General features: G+C 36.8%; 1 protein-coding gene and 1 long non-coding RNA gene across 2 annotated transcripts in view; one reads left to right on the top strand and one right to left on the bottom strand.

The window, feature by feature from the left end:
- The window catches only part of LOC132021542 (uncharacterized), a 54,651-nt gene extending 35,044 nt beyond the window's left edge, over window positions 1-19,607 (top strand). The window contains exon 6 of the long non-coding RNA XR_009405386.1: window positions 19,172-19,607. This is a non-coding gene — a long non-coding RNA (uncharacterized LOC132021542). The remainder of the gene's footprint in view (window positions 1-19,171) is intronic.
- PNPT1 (polyribonucleotide nucleotidyltransferase 1) overlaps window positions 1-20,450 on the bottom strand; it is a 46,688-nt gene extending 26,238 nt beyond the window's left edge. Inside the window, exons 1-11 of the mRNA XM_059406049.1 lie at window positions 19,601-20,450; window positions 12,637-12,697; window positions 12,021-12,095; window positions 11,217-11,322; window positions 10,324-10,373; window positions 9,233-9,296; window positions 9,089-9,136; window positions 8,079-8,192; window positions 2,493-2,679; window positions 1,330-1,381; window positions 870-927 (exon numbers count right to left, since the gene is read on the bottom strand). Of these exons, the coding sequence (XP_059262032.1) occupies window positions 870-927; window positions 1,330-1,381; window positions 2,493-2,679; window positions 8,079-8,192; window positions 9,089-9,136; window positions 9,233-9,296; window positions 10,324-10,373; window positions 11,217-11,322; window positions 12,021-12,095; window positions 12,637-12,697; window positions 19,601-19,761 (976 nt within the window). The 5' untranslated portion in view covers window positions 19,762-20,450. The remainder of the gene's footprint in view (window positions 1-869; window positions 928-1,329; window positions 1,382-2,492; window positions 2,680-8,078; window positions 8,193-9,088; window positions 9,137-9,232; window positions 9,297-10,323; window positions 10,374-11,216; window positions 11,323-12,020; window positions 12,096-12,636; window positions 12,698-19,600) is intronic.
- Window positions 20,451-25,273: the final 4,823 nt, after the last annotated feature.

Raw genomic sequence — 25,273 nt, 5'->3', positions numbered from 1 at the left:
TAAAATCTTAATTTTACAAAATTCCACAATAGGATCAGTCAACATTTTTTGAATACTTGGTTATGTGGCAGGTACAAATGCAGATGACTTACCTATTTAAAGTAAACCAGATATTATCATAATTATTATCATAATACCATAAACCAGATATTATCAGTATTACAATTTCACAGATTAAGAACTCAAGAATTTTAAAGAGTATTTTTCACATTTTCAAATGACATGATACAAAGTTTTCCATCATAGAGTGTAAGAATCTGATCCAGAAAAGATTGAGAATATTTCACATTCAATGTTTTACTGGTGCCCACTCTATCAGGTACAGTGCTGACCACATTTGCAGAAGTTAAAGATTTTATTTATTTATTTAAGAGAGAGAGAAAGAGCAAATACACATGCATATGAGCAAGGGGTGGGGCGGTAGAAGGAGAGGTAGAGAGAGAATCTCAAGCGGATGTTGTGCTGAGTCCCACGTGGGGCTTGACCTCATGATTCTGAGATCATAACTTAAACTGAAATTAAAAGTCAGATACTTAACTGACTGAACCACACAGGTCCCCTTATAGAAACTTTTTTTAAAAATTTTATTTATTTTTCAGAGAGAGAGAGCGAGAGCGCCAAGCAGGGAGAACAGCAGGCAGAGGGAGAAGGAGACTTCCCACTGAGCAGGGAGCCCGATGTGTGAGTCTCTCTCAGGACCCTGGATCATGACCTGAGCTGAAGGCAGATGCCTAACTGACTGAGCCACCCAGGTGTCCCTCACAGAAGTTAATTTAACAGTAACCTTGGGATGCATCATTATTTACCAAAGATAAAACTAAGGAACAAGGAAATAACTGATTCTCTGAAGTTAATAAAGCAAATTTTACCTTTTAGTTGTTCCTCTGTATCCAATCTTATCTTGTTAACAGCTTCGTCTCTGGAAATCTAAAAGAGAGATGAGGTTCAGTATACATAGAAATATGTAACATTTCTATATTTACACTTAACAATTAACATCGTTACGTTGTCAATTGCTAACAATTACATTGTTACAATTAACACACGTAATAGTACTCAGATTTCTCTACTGGCAGTATTCTTTAAAAGATTAGAGCTAGTTATTGATTTATAAGAAATATTACCTATTTAATTCATTCAAATATATTTACACACTTCCCTAAAACTTGCATTAATCAACAAAAGGAGAATGGAGAAGCAAATAACTACACTTTTACTTAGCTTTCTGTTTAGAGGTTTTTAATAAAAATTCATAAATCAGATTATGTGAATTATGACAAAAAAGAATTCCCAGAACAATTATATAAGACAAAATTCAAAAATACCTACTTTATCATGTTCATAATCAGTGAAAACTGCATACAGTCTTTCCATGGAGAGTCTATTTTAAGCAAAAAATAAATGTCAGCATAATAGTTCTTATGTTAATAGTATAACAATACTATTATGAACAAAATTGCAATACTTAATAGTAAGATAAAATATTTAATAAGCATTTCATAAAGAATTTTTAGAAATGTATTTATTGTTCTTTAGCACAGCTAATCTGTTTACTATTTATAATACAATATACCAAATTTCTTTCTCCTCATCTGTCAGGTAAATCACTCACAGGTACTATGCTCTTCCTTCTTAATTGTTCAATTTATTTCACCTTAGAGTTTTCTTACATACAAACTTTCTCTCCCCACTCTTTTTTTTTTTTTTTTAAGATTTTATTTATTTATTAGACAGACAGAATCATAAGTAGTCAGAGAGGCAGGCAGAGAGAGAGGAGGAAGCAGGCTCTCCGAGGAGCAGAGAGCCCGATATGGGGCTTGATCCCAGTATCCTGGGATCATGACTCGAGCCAAAGGCAGAGGCTTTAACCCACTGAGCCACCCAGGTGCCCCTCTCCCCACTCTTTTTCAACTTCTTGCTTTTTTTCTATTCTCTCCACTTTGGCTGTTATTGCAGGCAACTGTTTTGTTGGGGACAATTTACATCTCTTTAGTCTCTGACTGACTGATGACTGTAAGACTGATACTAAGGGAAATATTAAGTTTTTCAATTTATTTGAAATAAAATGAAATACTCTTCTGGTAATTTCATTCATACTTCCTGAGTGCCTGCCTATAAGCTGGCACTGTTTTAAGCACTGGGCATACAGAGGAGGTTATACTTGATTTCTTTTCAAGAACCTCAACTGTTTCCTTAGATATTCAAATATCTTATGATTTATTCTTTTTCCTTGTTTGACACAGATATGCAGATTATCTGAATCTTAACCAGTAAACTCCCTCCCCTTTTCATTTGAGACTCAAACTTAGGCACCTGTAGTGAGAACTGGCTTACCCTTTTTAAAGCATTAGACTGGCATTTATGGCGCTCACTTTGAAAACAGAAGGATGCCATATAAGAAGTAATGCATGCATGCTTCCATGGGAAGTTTTTAGGCTTACAATTAAATCTGGTAATGATTTTCAAATTTTCTTTTGTACAGATATTCTTACTTATGAATGTATTCCACAATCTCTGGTGAAGGGGTAAATAACTTCTGAGGTGTCCTCTTGGTAACCCCAATTTCTTTTACCAATTGCTGGATGCCCTGAATTATTTGTTGGGTATATTTTACCCCCACTTTAATAGCATGGCAAAAGTCCTGTTGTAAAATGTTCTCCGCAGAGGCTTCCATCATCACTAAAGGGAGGAAAAAAAGATTGCCATTGAATCTTTTACCAGTATAGCATTTTTAAGCACCTTGACACAACATAAACACCACAGATCAGTTTTGCTTATTAATGGTATATCAACCGTTTTAATTTCTTTCCTTCGAATCAGCATCCTTCCAAAATGTAAACAGCAGTAAATGAATAAAGAGACCTTAATACTTGAAATTAGGTTTACAGCTTTCAATTTCGTAAAGATTTCTCACAAAAAAATGAAACAAAATAAACTATGCATACTTATTTATTAAATAAGTTTTGTGATATAATTCAAATACCATAAAATTCCATCTTTAAAGCTGCATTTTTAATACATACTTAAAATGAAATTTAAAAATATCAATAAAGTAGGAATCCAGTGAATTTTTTTTTTTAAGATTTTATTTTTATTTGTCAGAGAGAGAGAGGGCAAAGGCACACAGAGTGGCAGGCAGAGACAGAGGGAGAAGCAGGCTCCCTGCCAAGCAAGGAGCCTGATGTGGGACTCAATCCCAGGGCACTGGGATCATGACCCGAGCCAAAGGCAGCTGCTTAATTGACTGAATCACCCAGGCATCCCAATGTTTTCTGTTTAACAATTATTTGATGTGACCTCCTACTCAATTCTCTCATTGTCACATTGTCTAATGCTTGCACAGGTGGGGGGAAATCTTTTGTCATGATACTGTGTCAAGTAAACCAACTAGAGGACTGTTACTACTCCCATAAAAAAGCTGCTTTTATGGTTTTGCGATAGTAAAACTCCTGTATAAAGGAGGGAAGCGCCAAGTAGCAATTCTGGCTCCCAGTGTCACTTCCAGTAATATCTGCTATTCAGGTTTGGCTTTGGTTTCTGCCAGGCAGTTTTCTGCTAGATTCCTGCCTCCTCATGTGTCATTTTTGGCCCTCCTCAATTTGTACAGTTAAACATCATGCAATGCACAGATGTGATGGTAACTATCATATTTAATATTAAAACCACATAATGTTGTCATTAAGATTTATTATTATCTAATCATCACTTGTAAAGCTTTTAGGTCTAATCTAGAATGAAAAAAATCTTTTGTGCTTTGTATTTTATATTGGAATTTCAACAGTCAGTTGAAGCTGACCTGTGAAACTAAAACAAAAGATCTAACATTGTGTCATGGAGTTCCAGAAAGAGAGTATAAAGATGGCAGGCTGAAAAGTCCTGGAAAAATAATAGCTGAAAACTCTACAAATTTGGCAGAGACATAAATGCACAGATTCAAGAAGCTGAGTAAACCCCAAACAGGGTAACCCAAGGAGAGACATATCCTAATTAAACTTTGGAAAACCAAAGACAAAAAGATCTTGAAGCCAGCCAGAGAAAAGTACCTCCTCACCCATATGGAAAAAGCAATTAAAATATTAGACTTATCATTGGAAACCATGGAGCTTGGAAGGGATTGGCATATTATATTTTAGGTGTTGAAAGAAAAGAACTGTTGACCCAAAATCCTATGCCCAGTGAAAATATTTACAGAATAAAGGAATGAAGGAATATATATTTAGGAATGAATTGAGACTCTTAGATAATTAAGAAAATTTGTTACTGGCAGACCTACCCTAAAAGTATGGCTCAAGGAAATTCTCTAAACAGAAAAAATAAAAAAAGAAACCATGGACTATCAGGAAGAAAAAGTACTGCTAAGCAATAATGTGGGTAAATACAATATGCTTTCCATCTCCTCTTGAGTTTTCTAAATTATGTTTGATGGCTGAAGCAAAAGCAAAAATTATAACTTGGCCTACTGTGGTTCTAAATGTAGAGGAATATTGAAATGACTATATTACAAATGGAGGAGGGTAAGACAAGGTCAGGTTTCAGTACTTCATTTGAGGCGTAAAGCAGCTTTTCTGGCACAATGATACCATGATTATACTTATATTTTTCTTCTTATCAGTATTCCCATGACATCCTCCCTCACTTTTCGCAGAATTAAACTGGAGATTTTTAAAAATCCATTTGATGTATGTAAATTATGCCTCAATAAGTTGATTTAAAAGAAAATATGAAAGAAATAATATGGTAAAGAAATCAATATTCCTTGACTTTGTTTTCACTAATTAGACTTCAAAGCAATTCATTTTTGAAAATACTTTAGAAGGAAATTCCTTAGTTTTTTTTTATCTATAGATCTGTGCTGTCCAATTTGGCAATTACTAGCTCCATACGGTTCTTTGCATTTAGATAAAACTGTGTAAAATTAAAAATTCAGTTCCTTGGCTACTCTAGCCACATTTCAAGTACACGGTAGCCATAATCACACATAAAACATTTACTTCATTGCAGAGTTCTACTGGACAGCATCACCATGTATACCAAAAATTTACACAAAAAAGTGCTGTCTAAATGACTGCTGTTAACCATTTTCAGTACCTGAAGATTAAAGATTTTTTTTTTAAAGATTCTATTTATTTATTTAACAGACAGAGATCACAAGTAGGCAGAGAGGTAGGAAGAGAGAGATGGGGGGACAAGCAGGCTCCCCGCTGAGCAGAAAGCCTGATGTGGGGCTCAATCTCAGGGCCCTGGGACCATGACCCGAGCTGAAGGCAGAGGCCTTAACCCACTGAACCACCCAGGTACCCCTAACGAGTTTTGAGATTAGTTGAAAACTGTGAATTCTAGATACAAATTTCTTCTTAAATAGTTACTGGTATACTGTTTCCTAAATTATATCCTAGCATAAATAGAAAGATCAGTGATATTAAGTGTACCAGTTGAAAGCAAGCAGAATGTGCAGAATGGTGCTGAAGTCATCTAGCAGCCAACCGCATGAAGAAATTATTCTTGTTTTTTAGGCTTTATTCCAAAGATTTGTTGGATTACTAAATATTTTAATAATGATATGGCAGCAATTACTTTTTTGTATTTTTCTATCCCATAAGTTCCATAGTGATGGTATTGGACTTGGGCCCAATATTAAGTTTGACACATGAACATGAAGTCAAAACAACCTTCTGATGCTTTATGCAGTCTCTAGAGTCTAATTCGTCCATCTAGAGAGCAAGAGGTAAGAAGGGCAAGCTAGAAGTTGCTTATGGGGTTTTTACAGCATGCCACAGTTGCAACAAAGATCTTCAGTGCATTCCTCCAACATCCCCATAAAATTAGAGGGCTTCAGTCTAAGGCAGGTAGAGGCTATTTATTTATGGCCATTCAGAAGCAAGTTTATTTCTGTGTCTTCATGATAACAGCAGGTATTAACAGTATGCCTATTAGGTAACTAGGTATTATGCTTGGCACTTTACAAACCCTGACTCTAATCTTCACAACAACCCTGTAAAGTAGCCAAATCAATTTACTAAGTGAAAGTAATGAGCACTATAACTTTAAGCAAAAATAAATTTCTCATGCAGACCAAGTAAATTGAGACAGTGAACCAGTACTCTGCTCAAGGCCCTTTCTGGGATGCTCAAATATGTTAAGGGTCATCTGTTATTCATGGCTTCCCCAAATCTTTGGAATGTTCTCTCCACACTGTGATAGCCTACCACAGTAAGAATCTCATCTTCTGGAGCTCGAGTCCAACAATCATTTCCTTGTTTCTCCAGTAATCAAGATTGCAGTCATGTGTTATAGTTCTGTGTGATGTAAGTGAAAGTGAAAATCGCTATATGAGGTCTTTAGTAAAGCACCTTGAAAGGGAAGATGACTTACTCAGGTGGAATACACCTTTTAGTTACTCCCCTCCTTTTTTTCCCTCTAGTCTATAGGTCAGGTTAAGTTGGCCAGAGCTCCAAAAGCAAGTTCATAAGCATGAAGTTGAAGGCCACACATTGAGGAGAGCAGAGCAGAAAGCTGGAAGGAATCTAGATTTCTTAAGGTATCATGGAGCCAGGGGCATCTAGATGGCTCAGTTGGTTAAGCGTACAACTGATTATTTTAGCTCAAGTCATGATCTTACGCTCGTGAGATCAAGCCCCTGGACGGCTCCCCACTCAGCATGAAGTCTGCTTGAGATTCCTTCTGCACCTCCCCACACTGGCCCATGCATGCACACATGTGTATGTAGTCTGTAATAAATACCTTTACTGGGGCGCCTGGGTGGCTCAGTCATTAAGCATCTGCCTTTGGCTTCAGGTCATCATCCCAGGGTCCTGGGATTGAGGCCCGCATCAGGCTCCCTGCTCACAGGGAAGCCTGCTTCTCCCTCTCCCACTCCCCCTGCTTGTGTTCCCTCTTTCACTGTCTCTGTCTAATAAATAAATAAAATCTTTTAAAAAATATATTATCTTTACAAAAAAAAAGATATCATGGAGCCACTATAATTGTCTTGGTCCCCCCATTATTTAATTTAACAACATAAACCCTAATTAATATGTAGATAATGTACAACTCCTCTTATATATGTTTTAACTACCCTAGAGTCCTTATTCTATTTCCATCACTGACTAATATTCCAAAAGAAGCTCGAAATGTGTTTCACATGTTAACTGTACATAAAAGTACTAAAAGCTTAATAGTTTACATTTTATCAAAATATTCCCATATCAGAAGATCCCATTTCAAAAAGTCCTAGACATCAAATACCACAAAGTAAAATTAACTGATAAGATCTTAATTAATCTCTCCAAGGTTACACAGTTAACTGTGTGACAGCTGCTAAGTTTCAGATACAGGTCATTCTACTGTCAAAGCCAATTCTCTTTTACGAGAACCGGGCCAATTTTCATTCATGCAGTTATGACATTTTTATTACAAGGAATGAGGGTAACCTATGGTCAGTGCATTTCTTACAAATTTTCTACCTTGCAGAAACAGGTCACCTTTTTCTCAAAGGACATTAAACAAGCACTGAATGATGAATTAGATAAATTAACATATTTAAACTATTAAAACAATTTATTACCAGATTTAGAAATTCAATTTTTAGACTAGCTTATTAGTTTAAAAATAATTACCAGAATTGTCTTGGTAAATAAAGATTTTTATATATTTCAAGTAAAATTATATCACATTCTAATTTTTTTTTTCTTTAAGATTTTATTTGTCAGAGAGAGCACACAAGCAGGGGTACAGCAGGCAGAGGGAGAAGCAGGTTCCTCACTGAGGAAGGAGCCCGATACAGGACTCAATCCCAGGAACCTGGTATCATGACCTGAGCCAAAGGCAGATGCTTAACCAACTGAGCCAGCCAAGGATATATCACATTCTGTAATTTCAGGCTGTATCGCATTCTGTAATTTCAGGTATTGTTTGATATGAAGCAAGAGCACCACCAAAATAGGACAGCAATAAAACAGAACAAAAATCTTTATGGTTAAGTGACAAGATACACATACATAGAAGAATATAAATGCATTTTTAAGAAACCAGAACTTACACTTAAAATCCAGAACAAATGTACTACTTAAATTACTTACCAATTTGACTTTTAGGTGCTCCAGCAACCACTAAATTTAAAGTACTAGAAGACATTTCTTTCCGTGTTGGATTAATAACACATTCTCCATCGATCATTCCTATTCTCACTGCCCCTAAAATACATCAAAATACTGGCAGTTGTGTAATAAAAAGTCTGTTTTCAAGACACTATCCCAGTGATAGCTTTGATCCCTATCTTTAATTGTGACTATAATAAAATCCATATTTTTACTATGGTTTTTAAGGCCCATAGAACATCCTACCTCACCCTACCTAGCCTCACTAGATACTGTGCTGCTGAGATACATTAGTTTTTCCATACTTCTGTGATTATGCTCGTGTTCTTTTCCCAAGCTAGACTATACTTTTTCCAAGGCAAATGCTTACCATTTGATCCTACTAAGGTTCAATTTAATGTTGAGTACTCTGAGAAGCCCTCCTTGACAACATGATTTCAAAGACTAAACATACCTTTCTCTATCATTTTTACTATAGCTTTATAATACTGTTCATAAATAATTATTTGTTTATTTCCCCTACTTACACTGAAAGCAAGAACTATTCCTAGACTGCCTTTCTTCCTTCAGTTCTTAACTTAGTATCTGATATTTAGGATATTCAGAAGTTACTTGATGAATCATTTTTATATTTCATGATTACAATTTGTAAGAGATGTAAGTTATAAACATATTTGTTTTATCCTGAAAGACCATATACTATAACAATTTCCTATCCCCACCCCCCCCACACCAAAAGTCCTCAGAGACAATTAAGAAGTCAAAGTATCTAGGAACATAAAGTCTCTAACACCATAACATTTTGCTATCAAAAACAAAACCTAAGGCAAAAATGAAAATATCTTGAGCTGAAAGGAGTCTTAGAATATCATCTAATTAAACTCCCTATGAGATAATAAGTCAGAGCTAATTAATCTATGCTCTTGCTATAGCACGCTCACTAGTATTTCAAGAAAAAACATAATGTTTTTTATTTTCAAATCTTAACTTACCAATAGGTCCATTCCAAGGAATATCTGATAATGAGAGAGCTACAGAAGCTTAAAAAAAAGAAAAAAAAAAAAAAAAACTGAAGTAAAAAGATTTCATTCCTTTAAAAAGACCATGATAATTTTAATCTTGATTTGTATACTTACCACCATTAATTGCTAAAATATCAGGTTCATTAACACCATCTACTGCCAACAGATTACAAAGTACCTGGTACAAGGGAAAAAATTCAGAGTACTTAAAAAAAATCTACTTGATTTAGGAGGACTATCATTTTGGCTAAATCTTGGTCTAACATAAAGGAGCCCTATGTGTTTAAAAGCATATGCTTTGTAGTCAAACCCCTTATTTCTGGCTATCATTTAACTAAATACATGGTTGACTATGGCAAATTACTTAAGCCTCAAAAGTTTCTCATTTTTAAAAGGGAAAAATAATAGCATTTTCTTAAAAGGTTTTCTGAAAATTATAGGAAATAATATTTGTAAAGCATTTACAATACTGGGCATGTTGAAAATATTCAGTAAATGTTAGCTATTTCTATTACATAAAAAATATTGTTTTCTGCTCAGCATATAGAAAACAAAATGATGAATTCCTTTCTACTGCAATAATATGCCTATGTCATGTACTTAAGAAAACAACTTAACTAAAAAAAGAAAAAAAAACTACTGAGGCAGTGACATCCTTGCAAAGGCGTATCTGCAAAGCATATTTATTTTTATGAAACAAGTAGAAGTTTATTAAAATATGGGTCATTATTCTGAAAGAGAATAATATTCACAAAAATACCAAAATATAATAAAGTAGAAGTTTAGAGGACCCAGTAAAATAGGTAGTAAAGACTAGTTTGTATCAATTGTCCTAGCCTCTGACACTAATATGACAACAGGGTCTGAAGGGTCTGTCCCCTCCTTCCTCAATTACTCTAAACTTTAAAAATCACCAGTTTGTTTCCTGCCTTTGGGCTTTTGTGCTTCCCATTCCATCTGTTCAGAATGTTTCCCCCACACTCGTAGGTTGACTAACTCCTACTCATTATTCAGGTATCAACTCAAAATGACACTGAATAAGTATTAATTTTTAAAATTATTAATGTTTTAAAAAATTAGCTTAATATAAAATAGCATTACCAAAAATTCTTATTTTGTGTTCTAATGTTTAGCCTAGGAAGTATTATAGAAATTCATTAATTTTTTATTGATTTAGAAACAAATAAACCTAAAGCAGAATATACCTGTGTATCATAAAAGTAACCAGCTGGAAAGAGAGGTCTAATTGAACGATCTGCCAAAAGAAAAAAAAGACACTAAATAGTACTGACAAGAGTTGCTTTACAGTTTATCTTTTTCTCCTATTAAACATCAGGCTGAAAAATAATATAGCTAGCTGTTCAGTATATTAAAAAAAAATTTCCTTGGGCTGATTTGCTGAAGGGGTCATAGATAAATGTCAATGATTCAATTAATGTATATCCTGTCCTAGTAACAAAAAACTAGCAGGGCACAACAAACAAGTCTAAAACTGGGGAGCAGTTTTTCATCCTGGTTCCATAGGCATTAGTTACATATATAAGCCAAGTAAAGAGACTTAAGACCAGCAAGAGACCAAAAGAAATCTTTCCTTGGTATTTTATGTCTGAAAAATGCATATAAATTTACACAAAGTAACCATTTCCTTATAGAAGAGCTATAAACTCAAATGATCCCACAATATTAAGGATGTCAAAGATTTGAAAGATTGTGGGCCTTATTTCAGTAGTTGATGAATATAATGCTTTCAAAATTTACTGCGATGAATATGAAAATGAATACTAGGGATAGACTGAACTGAACAGTAGGGGCAAGAGCCACAGAGTTTATATGCTCAATAGAGATTCATTCATTTCATTGACATATATTTATTGAATGCCTATTCTGTGTCAGGTAGTATAACAAGTACCCAGGATTCAGTAGTGAATAAACAGTTTTTTCTTTGCTGGAGCCCATATCTGAGTGAGGGGATATAAAAAGTAAATAATCTCAGGTAGTGTTAATGTAATGGAAGAAAATTTAAGAGAACTGTAAATATAGATAGAAGAAATACTAACACAGGTGTAACAGAGTTAATGCCTTTATCTTACTATCTTACCTATTACTCGACTTGTAAGAATTTCTTTATCAGAAGATCCAATCTCTCTTCTGAGATAGTTTGTGGGAATTCTACCTGCTGCAGCAGCCTTCTGTCTATAGTCAACCTGAGATAGTATAAAAAAAAAAAAAAAATGAAGTTCATTTGACTCCTTTTTATGGCAACAAACTATTCCCCAAGAACCACTGTATATGTACTAATTATCCTGAGGTTGCTAACAACATGGTCCAGATTAAGAAATAAGGATATTTTATTTACTTTTAGCATTTCATATCTCTTTGTGAAGGGAAAACTGTGATAGAAATATTTCAGTAAACTGATTTTTAAAAAGTCTTCCACTTAGCAGTAAACTACACAGCCTTATTATTGCCCACAGTGGCTTATTCTGGTCAAATAAAACATTCCCTTTTTTGTGTCAACTCTGTTACATAAAATTGCATTTCTGTTTTCATAACAGAAAAAAGCCATAAACTCCTAAAGCACTCCTTTCTTCTCACCAAACATATACTTGCAAACTCATACTGAAGGGAAACCTATGAGAGCAATGAATTCACTGCTATTCAACATCAAAATCTTCATGCATTTCACTGTTCTTATCAACCTGGCCATTTCAAAGCAGCTTACTACTAATATGAGAATTGATTATGAAGCAGTCAGTCTAAATTCTTTTAATGACTCAAACTACAAAAGAAAATCCTTTGTTGTATGAAGTTTACACTGTGTATTCGTTAGACATTAGACAAAAATATTACAAACTCTACATTTATGCCATATTACTGTTCAGATAAATCAACAAATACTTACCACCAAAGGCATGAACTGGGAAGGTGAAGGTTTTGTTTTACTGACCGCTGTGACCATCACCGCAGTGTCACCTGACTTAAACATAAATAACAACACAGGCAAATTCCTTAAAAAACAGACATTAACATCTAAGTAGTGAGTGAGTGAATCCTTGCTCCAGTTAAATACAAGGGAAGAGAACTGTTATTCCATGAACACAATTAAAATGAAAATAATTCATCACTAGTCAAATCTTGATCCCTTCTATGAGATCAAGAAAAGGCTAATATGCTTAGTCACAAGCAATCGTATTTTCTACTACTTAAGAAGAAATTTAGGCTACGTACAAAGAAAAATTTCTCACTTATCACAATTAAAGAAAATAGTAAAATCACTTTCTCTAGAGTAGTATTACAGAATTTATTATCAGAACAAAACAGAAGCCCAAGTTTCAAACATATCTTAAGTCACTTAGTAAATCCAGCCCCCTGACTCCCTGGTTCTCTGGAATGGTTCTGAAACCAGAAATGGCTTACAGTACCACAATTCTAATAAGCGACATGATGTTGTAAAGATAGTCAGGAGCGGTCTCCATAAGCATTTTTAAGATGAAAATTTAAAAATCTGGACTTTTTACCTGTACTACCGCAGAGCCATCTGCAAATCTGGCCAGCTTTCCAGAGGATATTTCTAGTTTTCTGTTTAAAAATAAAAATTCATTACAAAAGGACTTAGGTCATCAATACAAATCGCAGTTCAGTATAAAATAATCAAAGATTCTAACAGAAGAACCAAGCCACACAGGCCCCCACCCAGCAAAAAACAAGTTAAAAAAGGGATAGAGTTCACAATTGTTATTAAAAGTACCAGGGAATTTAAGAGCTACTTAAGGAAAAATAAAGAAGGCACAGGAGAAATCTGAATGAAAGATTAAATACTTTGGGGGTAGAGAAGTTGTTCTTAAATATTAATACCCATTTATAACCTTCATTTAGTCTCTCATCCCTTGTTGATAAAAGTAGCCTTTTGACAGACAAATAAGATCATTTCTCTACTTAAAATCCTTTGAAGTATCCCTAATACTTTCAGGACAAAATATAAATATTGTCCTGCAAAGACATTCATGTTCAACAATGGTGCCAAGACAAGTCAGTGGGGTGGAGGTGGGGAAGAATAGCCTTTACAACCAGTGGTGCTGAGACAACTAGGTATCCATATGCAGACAAGTTAATAAAGTTGGATCTCCTTCCTCATACTAAAAATAAAAATTAATTCAAAATGTAGTATGAACCTAAATGTAAGAGCTAGGAAAACACATAGGAGTAAAGATTCTTAGGAAAACACATAGGAGTAAATCTTCATAAACTCGGGTTAGACAATGCCTTATATATGACATCAAAAGCACAAGTGACAGAAGGAAAAATAAACTGTCCTTTATCAAAATTAAAAATTTTCTTGGTTCAAGGGATATCAAGAAAGTGAAAGAAAACCCACAGAATAAAAGAAAATATTTGCAAATCACATATCTAACAAGGGACTTGTATCTAGAATATGTAAAGAATACTTATAACCAAATAAAAACACCAACCTAATTTTAAAATTGGTGAAGGATTTGAATAGAAGTCTATATACAAAGAAAATTTACTAAATATCCAGTTAAGTACATGAAAATATGCTCATGTACATAGGGAAATGCAAATCAAAACCATAATGTGATATTACTTCACATCTACTATGATGTGTAGTAAAACAGATCAATAACAAGTGTTGGTGAGGCTATGGAGAAACTAGAACCCTCATACAGTATTTGTGGAAATATAAAATAGTACATCTCCCTTGCGAAATAATCTGGCAGTTCCTCAGTAGGTTAAACACATAAGTTGCCAAATGATCCAGCAATTCTCCTCCAAAGCAAATGCCAAGAGAAATTAAAACTTTTTATGTCCATGCAAAAATTTGCATAGGAACATTCATAGCCACAGCATTATTCATATGGCTCCCAAATGGAAACAATCAAAATGTATATCCACTGATGAATGAACAAAAAAAATGTGGTCTCAGTGCATACAATGGAATATTATTAAGCCATTTAAAAAATGGAAGTATTGGGGTACCTAGATGGCTCAGTTGGTTCAGTGTCCCAACTCTTGGTTTCCACTCAGGTTGTGATCTCATGAGTCATGGGATCAAGCCCTCTCAACCCCCTCCCCCAAATCAGGCACCTCACTCAACAGGCAGTCTGCTTGAAAGATATTCTCCCTCTCCCCCTCCCCGACTCTTGTGTTTTATCTCTCCCTCTCTCTAAAAATAAATAAATCTTCAAAAAAAAATGCAGTATTGCTATGTGTTACAACATGGATATAGCTTACAAACATAGTAACTGGGGACACCTGGGTGGCTTAGCCATTTAAGCATCTGCCTTTGGCTCAGGTCAAGATCCCAGGGTCCTGAGATCAAGTCCCACATAGGGTTCTTTGGTCAGCAGGGAGGCTGCTTCTCCCTCTGCCTCTGCCTCTCACACCTGCTTGTGCTCTCTCGCAATCTCTGGCAAATAAATAAACAAAATCTTAAAAAAAAAAAAAAAAAGAATTTTCAAACCTTTAAAAAAAAAACATAATAAATGAAAGAAGACTCACAGGAGACCAAACACCATTGATTCTATTTTATGAAATGCTCACAAGAGGCAAATCCATAGAGACAAAAATTCTCTAGATTAGTAGCTGCCTGGGGCTATGGAGATAGGGTAGAAATGGGAAGTTACTGCTAATGGGCCTGAGATTTCTTTTGGGGGTGATGAAAACGTCCTAAAATTGATTGTGGTGATGGCTGCAACACTGTGAATAGTACATTTTAAATGGGTAAATTGTACAGTATGGAAATTATATATTAACAAAGTGGTCTTTATAGATATTAAATAGGTGGTATTATCAGCCTTATTCCCCAGCTTCTGCAGAGTACAAAAAGAGGTTACTTAAGGCTTGAAACAGATCAGCAAAATTTGTTAAAAAAACCAAAATTCATAAGAATTTTGTGAAGCCAAACCAACTCAGTGACTCCTGAAGATACCGAGAAAGATGTTCTGTCCTATGAAGCCTGCTTCAGAAACATTCTATCATGGTCCAGTGCTGAATACACATACATACACACATACGCACATGCTAATGCCCTGCCCACCCTCTCCTTCATATGCAAAAGGGATAAAGAGATAACTCAATATTTCTACCCATTAAACACTTCTGTCAGAAGCCTTAGTTCATGAAAAGCATATTTATCTATTCAGATAGACTCATTTTGTTAAAATTGAAAGCAAAAAAAAAAGCATGTATACTTGTACTCAATCATAACTTTGAAAAATTGATTTTAACCACAAGAAATATCTGAGAAATTCTAGATGGATTTCTGTTACTGTTCAACACAGATGTTGTGATGACAGCCTACAATAAAAACGGGTCTACCCTGATAGATGGAATGAGGAAGTGCAGAGATAAGGCTTGAGCTGGCATAGTATGTGGAGGGAATGAGATGCTCAGAGCCAGTCACATAGTGTAGACTCAAGCGAAGTCCCACCAACCTATAGCTAAAATCAGTATCAAGGTTTTATGTGTAAAATGTAAATTTGCGGTCTTGAAATTTTGTTTACTCTGGAGTAAGAATATGCTACCAGTACTTCTCAAGACCTAAAAGGAATTGGCATTTCATCCAAAAATGTAAATTGAGTGATTCCTGTGAAAGAAAGGGGAGTATTCTCTAAAGTAAATTGACGTGACCCCAAGACCGTGAAGAGGAGCTGTGAAAGCTCTAGTTCTATTCCATTAATGGGGATCTGGACCCAGAATTTTTGAGATTGCCCACGGTGGCATATTCTTTTGCATATCCTCAGTGATAATAAGTCTTTATTCTTTAATGGAGATATAATTTGTACAGGGGACCAAAAGAAGGCAGTAGAGAACAGAGGTTAAGAACATGGGTTCTTTCTGAATAATGGTAAGCATCACTGGAATAAAATACTTCAGTCTGCAAATGACATATATCACTTTTTATTAGGTTCCACTGGTGAACAGCAGTCACATGGCCCCACCTATGCAGGGACCAGCAGTGTACCAAAGAGAGCACACATAAAAAGCTTGAGGCAAGGAGTACGTGACCCACTCCTCTGCTAAGCAGCCCTTCCCAATTTTATCAGCAGGCAGAGAAGTGAAGCTGAGGAAACACTGTTAAGCTTCTACAGCTGACCTATTTACAGTGGGAACTGATTGAACCAGTGAGAAAAACAAATAGGCCTGCAGTACCCCTAGATATTCTCATACATGTACACTTCCATTTATATGCTTATTCAAACAACACTTGGATTTATATATTTATTCAAACACCACATTCTCCTGCCTTCTTTGTTCCCTTTGTTGAGTCTACTCAGTGTCTTCAGTAGGGTTCCTAGCGCACCCACCAGATAGTCCTATGGTCCTAACTTGGTGATTGCCCTGATTTGAACTGTTTTTCTCCCAGGTATATACAATTTATATTACACAGAGAACCAGGCGGTTACTTTTCATTATATCTCATGATCTCAGCTGGTGTTAACTGACCTATGTAACTTTTCCTGTTCATGCACTTTTAGTTCTGTTTTTGGTGCAAACTTACTACTTTTATATATATTGATTTTACCTCATCAATTTACTCTTCAGTATTTTACATGTAAAATATCTCCAGATACAGACACGATTGATAACACACAGGCCTTTGGGTGGCTACGGAAGGAGATTTCTGAGCCTTTTAAAATGTTGAGCCATGTGAATGTTTACCTAATGTGAATGAATAACTAATACAAAAAAAATACTTGAAAACATTAAATAAAAAGGATTAAGATGAGTAGTGAGATTCTATTGGTGGGAAGAAGGGTGGGAAAAACGTGGAAAAACGATGAGAAGTTTGAACAGAGTCAGCTGCCACAGGAAGTACAACTCCAGGGAGAGAGATGTTCTAAAAAAACATTTTTAGAAACATCTGTAGAAGGGCGCCAGTGGGTTAAGCCGCTGCCTTCGGCTCGGGTCATGATCTCAGGGTCCTGGGATCGAGCCCTGCATCGGGCTCTCTGCTCTGTGGAGAGCCTGCTTCCTCCTCTCTCTGCCTGCCTCCCTGCCTGCTTGTGATCTCTCTCTCTGTCAAATAAACAATAAAATCTTTAAAAAAAAAAAAAAGAAAGAAAGAAACATCTGTAGAATGTAACTGTAGAATCCAACTTCCAATGAAAAAAATTCACTACAACAACAACAAACAAACAAAACCCCCAAATATCTTTAGGATTCAGCCTCTGCCTGTCACTTGGCCTTCCTTTGATGCTAAATTCACATTTCACCTATTGCTTCATACACAGTGAGTTATTTGTAGTTACTCAAAAGCACTGTCACCTGCCTGTAATTGCACTTCCACTTTCTCCTTGCTAATTCCTTCTCCTCCCCCTTCAAGATTCACCTCCCATGACAAGATTTAGGGTGGGATAGAAATGCCTTTGTGCTCCTTTGGCACCCCATTCACACCTCTCTCACAGTGATTTTCCTAGCAGCTGTGTTTATCTTACTCCCTATCAGAATCTGTATCTACAGTGCCCTGTACACAGCAGATGCTCAATAAAAGCTTGTTGAACTGAAAATTAAACAGTTGCCTCAAAGGCTACTCTGAGTATTAAGTACAGCATTTGAAAAACACAATAGTATATAGTTTCCTAAAGCGCTGTATATAATACACATGGTAATGAGTATAAAGTGAATGGCATATAGTAGTCAAATTCAATAAATGTTGCAAAAAAAAAAAAAACAAAACACCTAATACAAAGATGAAAGAATTGATTTACCCAGAAGGTATGATATGTAGGAATCTAGTTGTTGCAACATATGACACAGGTTCAAGAACTAACTACAAGAGATCCAGGTTTACTGATAAATGAAATATTTAAAGTAGATTATGGAAAATTTGGGAAGCAGGGGCTACTACCATTGCTTTGAGTCTGTTAAAAAAAAGTCTGTTTATTGCATAGCAGGTGTTTGTTCTGAGGCATTTATTCAAAGAATGATACGTTACTGAAAAATGGAAGAGAGATTTTCTCCCTCAAAAAATCAGAATCAGAGGGGCACCTGGGTGGTTCAGTGGGTTAAGCTGCTGCCTTCGGCTCGGGTCATGATCTAATGGTCCTGGGATCGAGTCCCGAGTCGGGCTCTCTGCTCAGCAGGGAGCCTGCTTCCCTCTCTCTCTCTCTGCCTGCCTCTCTGCCTGCTTGTGATCTCTCTCTGTCAAATAAATAAATAAAATCTTAAAAAAAAAAAAAAATCAGAATCAGAGAATGCCAGAGGTGGAAAGAGCCTTAGAGGTCATCTAGTCTGGGGATCAACAAAGTATATAGCCTGTTTCTGTACAGACTTTCAGCTATTTCTTTCTTTTCTTTTTTACATTTTTAAAGAGTTTGTAAACATACACCAATATATGACAGTATGCAGCACGCAAAGCCTAAAGTATTTACATCTGGCCCCTGACAGAAAAAATTGACCCTTGACCTAGGCCAGTCTCATTTTGTGACAAAAAAGTAACTTGTTCAGGATCAGTCATTCAGTAAGTTAGGAAGACCTGTAATCAGTGGCAGATTTTTGGGTTTTGTACACACAGGGTCAAAGATTTTAAAGTACCTATGAAAAATGTAGATATATAAAGTAAGCATTAGCAATTTCATTTACTCTAAAAATCTGTTTTTAAAAAGTGATTTTTTTTTTTTTTTTTTAAGATTTTATTTCTTTGTCAGAGAAAGAGGCAGCACTAGAGCACAGGCAAGGGGAGCAGCAGGTTCTTCCTACTCCCCCACCCACCCAGCAAGGAGAATCCGAGGATCCTGGGATCATGACCTGACTGAGGGGAAGGCAGACGCTTAACCCACTGAGCCACCCAGGCGTCCCTAAAAAGAGATTTTAGACATGAATTATGGCAAACGGACTCATGGAAAAAGTATGCGCTTGGAGAGAAGCAAAATCCACATAGTCTCAAAGTAGGTGACTCTGAAAAAGCTAACCTTTTTGAGCTTCTGTTTGAACCATGAAATGAGGTAAAAGCACCTTTACTGCAGGTTTAAAAGGCGTGTATCATGTAACTAGCGTTCAATAAATTGAAGTTTTCCTTTCCTTCCTACCCAGGGTCATACTGACCATGCATTTACGGAATAAATTGGATTTGATGACGCACGCATCCACTGTCAACTCCATATCCTGAAGTGAAATGTTTCCCACTACAGAGTCCGAGTGTCCGCAAATAAAGGCGACGAAAGTCAGGTGGACTGACTCAGCTGGAGAAAGGAGCCGGAAAGGGGTAAAAAGGAGGACCGAGAAGCAAAGGACACGAGGCTGAAACAGTGCGGGAAGGAGAATGGTGCCAGGAGACATACACTAAATCCCGAAAGACATACCCCAAATCCAAAAAAGCCAGAAATCTGGCATTTAGGTTCGGGGTAAAGAGGGGTAAATGAGACCCGCGCTGCCAGATTCCTAGGCTGGGAAATCAATGTACCTCGGGCTGCCTGGACGGGACGCCTTGTTAAAGGGCACAGGACGCACGTTGTTCCTTACCTGCTGCCTAAATCCACAGCCACGGATCGGAACCTCGCGCCACCCCACAGAGCTCGCACCTGTAGCTGGGTGAGCGTCCGATCCCGCCCTGGCAGACGAGAGGGACCATCGCAAAGCGGCCGAAGTCGGAGGCACGAGCAGCAATGCCTGCAGGCCGCCATGACACCCGACACGCGATCACCCCGGGCTGTACCCTGATTGGCTCTCTCTGACGGTGGGGCGGAGTCTGATGCAGTTTCGTTTCCGTGGTGCGGGGCTTGGGGAACTCCGGGGAAGCGGATACCTTCGTCGCTTTCTACGAAGACTAGAGAGGGTCAAAACTATCCGAACGCAATTGTGATAACTTCTCTTTCCTGTTTAAGTACCTGCCAGTGAAAGGCAATTGGAAAATTAATGCCTTTTGTGTATGTGTGTGCTATCGTAATTTAAAAGAAAGTCTCAGAATGATGCAAATGTTGAACAAGTAGAGTAAATATAGTAGTGATAGAAGTCATTAGACAAAATATTATTATTTGGCTTCTGTGAACTGAGAATTAGAGGAGAATTTGTGTAGTGGACCATGGAAAGAGATCTCTCTCTTCTCTCCTCTGCCTTGATTTTTATTTTATAAATTTCACACAAATAGTACAGCAAAGGTTTATGTTAATTTATTTCTAGTAAGTTAATTTCACTTCTTAATGACCTATATCATCATTTTAGATCTTTGACATCATTTGTTATTCATCTTCCTCTCTATTGTTAGTATTCAGCAACTCATTTCTCTGCCCCTTTTGATCAAGTGTCGTTATTTTTTAAACCAACTCTTATTAAATGCAAAATGCCAGCTACTATTTAAAAGAAATGTTTTGGGAAAATGAAGAAAAGTAGTTTCTGGAATTTGAATTGGATAAATTTTCAGGTAGTAAATCTTTTATACCCCTTTTAATCCTGTTAGAACATCTTCATATGGTTCCTTGAATGAATCAATGATAATTTTTTTTTTTATTATGAGGGTCCTATTTCTCTTTTAAGATCATAACCTCCTTCATTCAAAGAAATCCAAACAACAATATCCAACATACACTCAAACATGGTTTTAAGAACTAAAAATGTTGAACTTAAAACAGACAAATGATTTAGTAGCAAAGCAGTTCCCTGACACCTTGGTTTTCATGAGATATTAATACTTATTTGGAATGTCCATGTCAATAGAAGGAATTATTACTAACACTGCTAGGGATACTTAGTAATAAGTTTTTTTTCCCTCTTCCTCTACATTTGACTTCACCGCCATTACTACAGTGTTTTCCAGACCAATCTATTGAAATCTGTACTAATGACAAATCTATCATAATCTACTTGCCATAATACAACATGGCTTTGGATTTATAAAGCACTTAAGTACTATTTAATCACTTCAATCAGGTGGTATTGCCTAATAGTTCAGAGCATAAACTTGAAGTTAGTCTTGAGTCGTCCCAATCTTAGCTCTGCCCGTTTTCTAGTTGTCTGACCCTACCTCTCTAAGCCTCAGTTTCCTCATTTGTAGAAATGGATACCAATATGGATCTCATAGGGTTTTTGTAAAGATTAAATGTGACAAATGATGTAAGATGTTTATCACAGTACCTGCCAACATTGTCAGCCTCAATAAATGGCAGATTCAGCTTTGACTAGACTTTTCTTAATTTTCCCTCTAGTTTCCTGTTTGAAATACTGAAAAACCCTCTTTGCTGTAGAGCCCCATGAATCTGTTACGCTTTCATCCCTCTGGAAATACTGAGAAGCAGTATTTACACATTAAGTCCACTTATTTCCTCACACCAACCCCAAATAATTGATATGGTAATAATTATTTAATAAATTTAAAGGTGATGTGCATGTTGAAATTTATTATTAGGTGGTCATAAGGATGATCCAGACCTATATTAAGACCTATATTATATCCACACCTATATTAAGTGTGGTGTCTCTCTTAATGTGGGACAATGATCAGTTGGAAGTCAGTGACGGGGGGTGATAAAAGGATTCACCCAAGCCAGAACCTGAGAGTTTAGTGACTACACTGCAACAGCAGAATGAGCAGGACAGCAAAGAAGAGACTGTCTGCATAGAGGCAGTGGGTGGAGGCTGTTTTTAAAGGGGGAAGGTGAGGTGTGCAACTTAGGGAATTTTCTCTTTTTTGGTGACTATGCCTGGTTGTAAGTAGCCCATTGGTTATTAGGGCCAATGGATATTTTTGTGTGGTTTGGCTGGTCAGCCTGTCTGTATTCAGTGAGAGGTTGCTCCAGGCCCTTTCTACATTCTGTTGCTCACCCTGTTTGCCTAAAAGCAGACTCTGCATTAAGCATTTTAAGATTAACAGAGAAACAGAAGTATAAAAAGTTTAAATTCTTGTGGTTGTGTGATAGGAAAACTGAATGACTCCATAAAAACATGGCTTTTGTTCTTTCCCTGCTTCTGTTCTTGCTAGGATGTGCACCTCCACTTTATACATGCCTCAGAATGCAAATAGTGTATGTCTCCCTTGTAAAGGACAAAGAGTTAATGATTTCTTTAGAATAGATAACATCCGAGGAAAGACCAGATGAGAATGACTGTTCAAAGCTATCGTGTGCATATTTCAGACCATTAACACTGGATTTTTTTGAGGCCAAGACCCTCTGGCTCCAACGAATAACACCTGGGCCCTTATCTTTATTCTAACTGATTCCTGGATGCCTGAGAGTATATATGTACAGCAGACCACAATCCTCAATAAAAACCCTGAACAGAGATGAGACTCATGCTCCTTTCATTTCTGAGTTTCACAGATACTCCATCTGTATCTGCTCTCTCTGTGTGTTCAGTGAACTCTGCTGTCACTTCCTGCTGGCTGCGTGAAGCCAAGAACCCCCTTAGCATGTCCTGGAGACCCTCTTTGGGTCCCTGGACTCAGCCTACCAGCATCAGTTGTATTTATAGAAGCTATGATTCATTGAGGTTCAATCTGAGATGTCACATTCTAGAAATATAGTTCTGCCAAGTATAGTTCAACAGCCAAAGTATAATTTAAAAGGAAGTTCTTTACGTATAACTTCTGAAGGACATTAAAGATGATATAATTTAAATTCACCAGCAATATTTCTCAGATCTCCTTTTTTCTTTTCTTCAAACTTCAATGAATGTGTGTCAAAATAGTTAATACGACTGCTGGCTCTGAGGAGCAATTTCATTTAAGTAATACATCACTGCATTAAATTACTATTAATTAAAATTTAATTTGGTTTGTAGTTTGGCTTATAAAATATATACAATTAGTTTTATGACTATATAAGAGGTATAAGATTAAGGAGTTTTTGCTTGTTATATATCTGTACAAAAAGTATCAGTGGACACCAAGGGTGTCTACGAAAATTTTTTCTCTTGAAGGATGTAGCCAGAGGGATCTTTCTAAATTACGAACCTAATTGCGTCTCCATTCTGATTTTCTTCATTCATTTCCTAATCTTTGCTTTGTGTTGACTACAAACTGTCCCTATTTAGCTTCATCAACTTTTACTACCTGTTTTCTTTCTTTATTTCCTCTCATTTTGTAATCCAAGGAAGATGAAGTACTCATTCCCCTCTAACATACAACCCTCTCTCCTGCGTCTGTGTCTGTATGATTCTGTGTACCTGATACATATTCTTTCCAATGTGTCAGTCTGGCACAGTCTTCTGGTCTTAATACTGGAAGCCGTCAATACTAACATCTCTGACTTCCCCTCTCTGACCTGTAGGTACAATGTATGTCTATTTTTCCACTTTAGTAATGAATTTATACAGTCATTGTTTTGTCCATGGAAATGCATGTGGGAGTAGGTATTATGTAGTGGTTAAAAGTGCTGGCTCTGGCATCAGATTGTCTAGGTTCAAATCTCACCTGTCACCTGGATAAGTTGCTTACCCTTTCTATGTCTCAGTTTCCTTACTTGCAAAGTGAATATGATAAAAATATATACCTCTTAGGGTTGTTAGGGAGATTCAAGTGCAATCTTATTTTTATGGAACTTGGCATAGTCCCTGGCCCATGAAATACCTGCTTTATGCCAGGCACCATGCTAGGCTGAGGGGATATGAGGGTGTCAAAACGGTCCTAGGGCATAATACTTCCTGCTTTATGGAACTTGAAGTTTAGTATGAGAGACAGATAAAAACACACCAAACAAAAACAAAAAGAACAATTAGAGTGTAATTAATAGTAAGAAGGAAATAAATTAGGTGAGAAGATAGGGAATAGAAATAAAATAGGTGAGAAGATAGGGAATAATGGGATGGAAGAAAACATGGTGGTCAGGGAAAACCTTTCCATGGAGACATTTAAGCTGCCCTGAAAGATGATAAAGAGACGGGTTCAGAAACATGGGGGCCAGGAGGGAGTATTGACTTGTGGGGGTAGGGTTGTCCCTGAGTTAGGAGAGAGTTTGACTTCTGTGAGGACTTGGTAGAGCCAGTGTAGCTAGAAAGTGGTAAGTAAGAATGTAGCAAAGATAAGGTAGAAGAGGAAGACACTGGAAAGTTTAAACAGGGAAGTGGCATGACCTAGTTAGTCTACATTTTAAGATGATTCCTCTGGCTGTTGAGCCTAAAATGGATTGGAGGATGATAATAGAGAAGTGTAGAAATCAGGAATAATGTGGTGGCAAGGGTAAAAAGGAGAAAGGATGGAGAGATTTGGAATATATTTTAGTGTTGGAATTAATAGGACTTGTTGATAAATTGGATACCAAAAGGTATGAAATTAAGACTATTACCAGGCTTAGATTGGTCATAAATGTAGTGTCTGAGACACTTGAGAGTAGCTGACAGACTGTTGGATTTGAGCATAGAACTCAAGGCAAAGGGCTAGTGTAAATATAAGAGTAATCAGCATATCAGTGATATCACAAATCATGGAAATGCTTTAGATCATTCAGAAAGATAGTATAGAGAGATAAAGGGAAGTTTTTTTTTTTTTAAAGATTTTATTTATTTATTTGACAGAGAGAAATCACAAGTAGATGGAGAGGCAGGCAGAGAGAGAGAGAGAGAGAGAGAGAGGGAAGCAGGCTCTGCTGAGCAGAGAGCCCGATGCAGGACCCAATCCCGGGACCCTGAGATCATGACCTGAGCCGAAGGCAGCAGCTTAAACCACTGAGCCACCCAGGTGCCCCATAAAGGGAAGTTTTGAGCCTTGAGGAGTGAGAGGCTGCCAAAGCAATGGAGATGGAGCCAGCATTGATTCAGGAGTCAAGGTAGGTTGTATCATGCTGGGTATTTCCCATTTGCACCCACTCCATCCATACCCTTGGGTCTTCTCTGTGCCATTATGGAACTAATGTATAGGTAACAACCCCCAACTATCTGACTCTTTTTTGGCTGGGTCAGCCAATGAGAGACACTGGCAGGAGGGTAAAATGAGAGAGAAACTGAAAATATAGAATCATAATTCCTTATGCTGTGGCAGTGACTGCAGTCACCTGTCACTGCAGCAGCTCCCAGGTTGTCCTGCTTGTGTGGCTCTAGCTATCACTCCAATTACCTCCAATTACTCTATTTCTTCTTACCTCTTTAAGCCTTCGGAGTTTCCTACTATTGATCATTACTCAGTGGCTTCAGCCTTCCTCACTGTTAGTTCCAGAATCTGCCTTACCCTCTGTAAATAGTGTCTTCATTAAATTCTCTCTAGAACTC

Source organism: Mustela nigripes, chromosome 7, assembly GCF_022355385.1.
Source record: "Mustela nigripes isolate SB6536 chromosome 7, MUSNIG.SB6536, whole genome shotgun sequence".
Classification (NCBI taxonomy): Eukaryota; Metazoa; Chordata; class Mammalia; order Carnivora; family Mustelidae; genus Mustela; species Mustela nigripes.
Note: the sequence above shows the minus strand (reverse complement) of the source record. Positions and strands in the feature narration are given on the sequence as shown.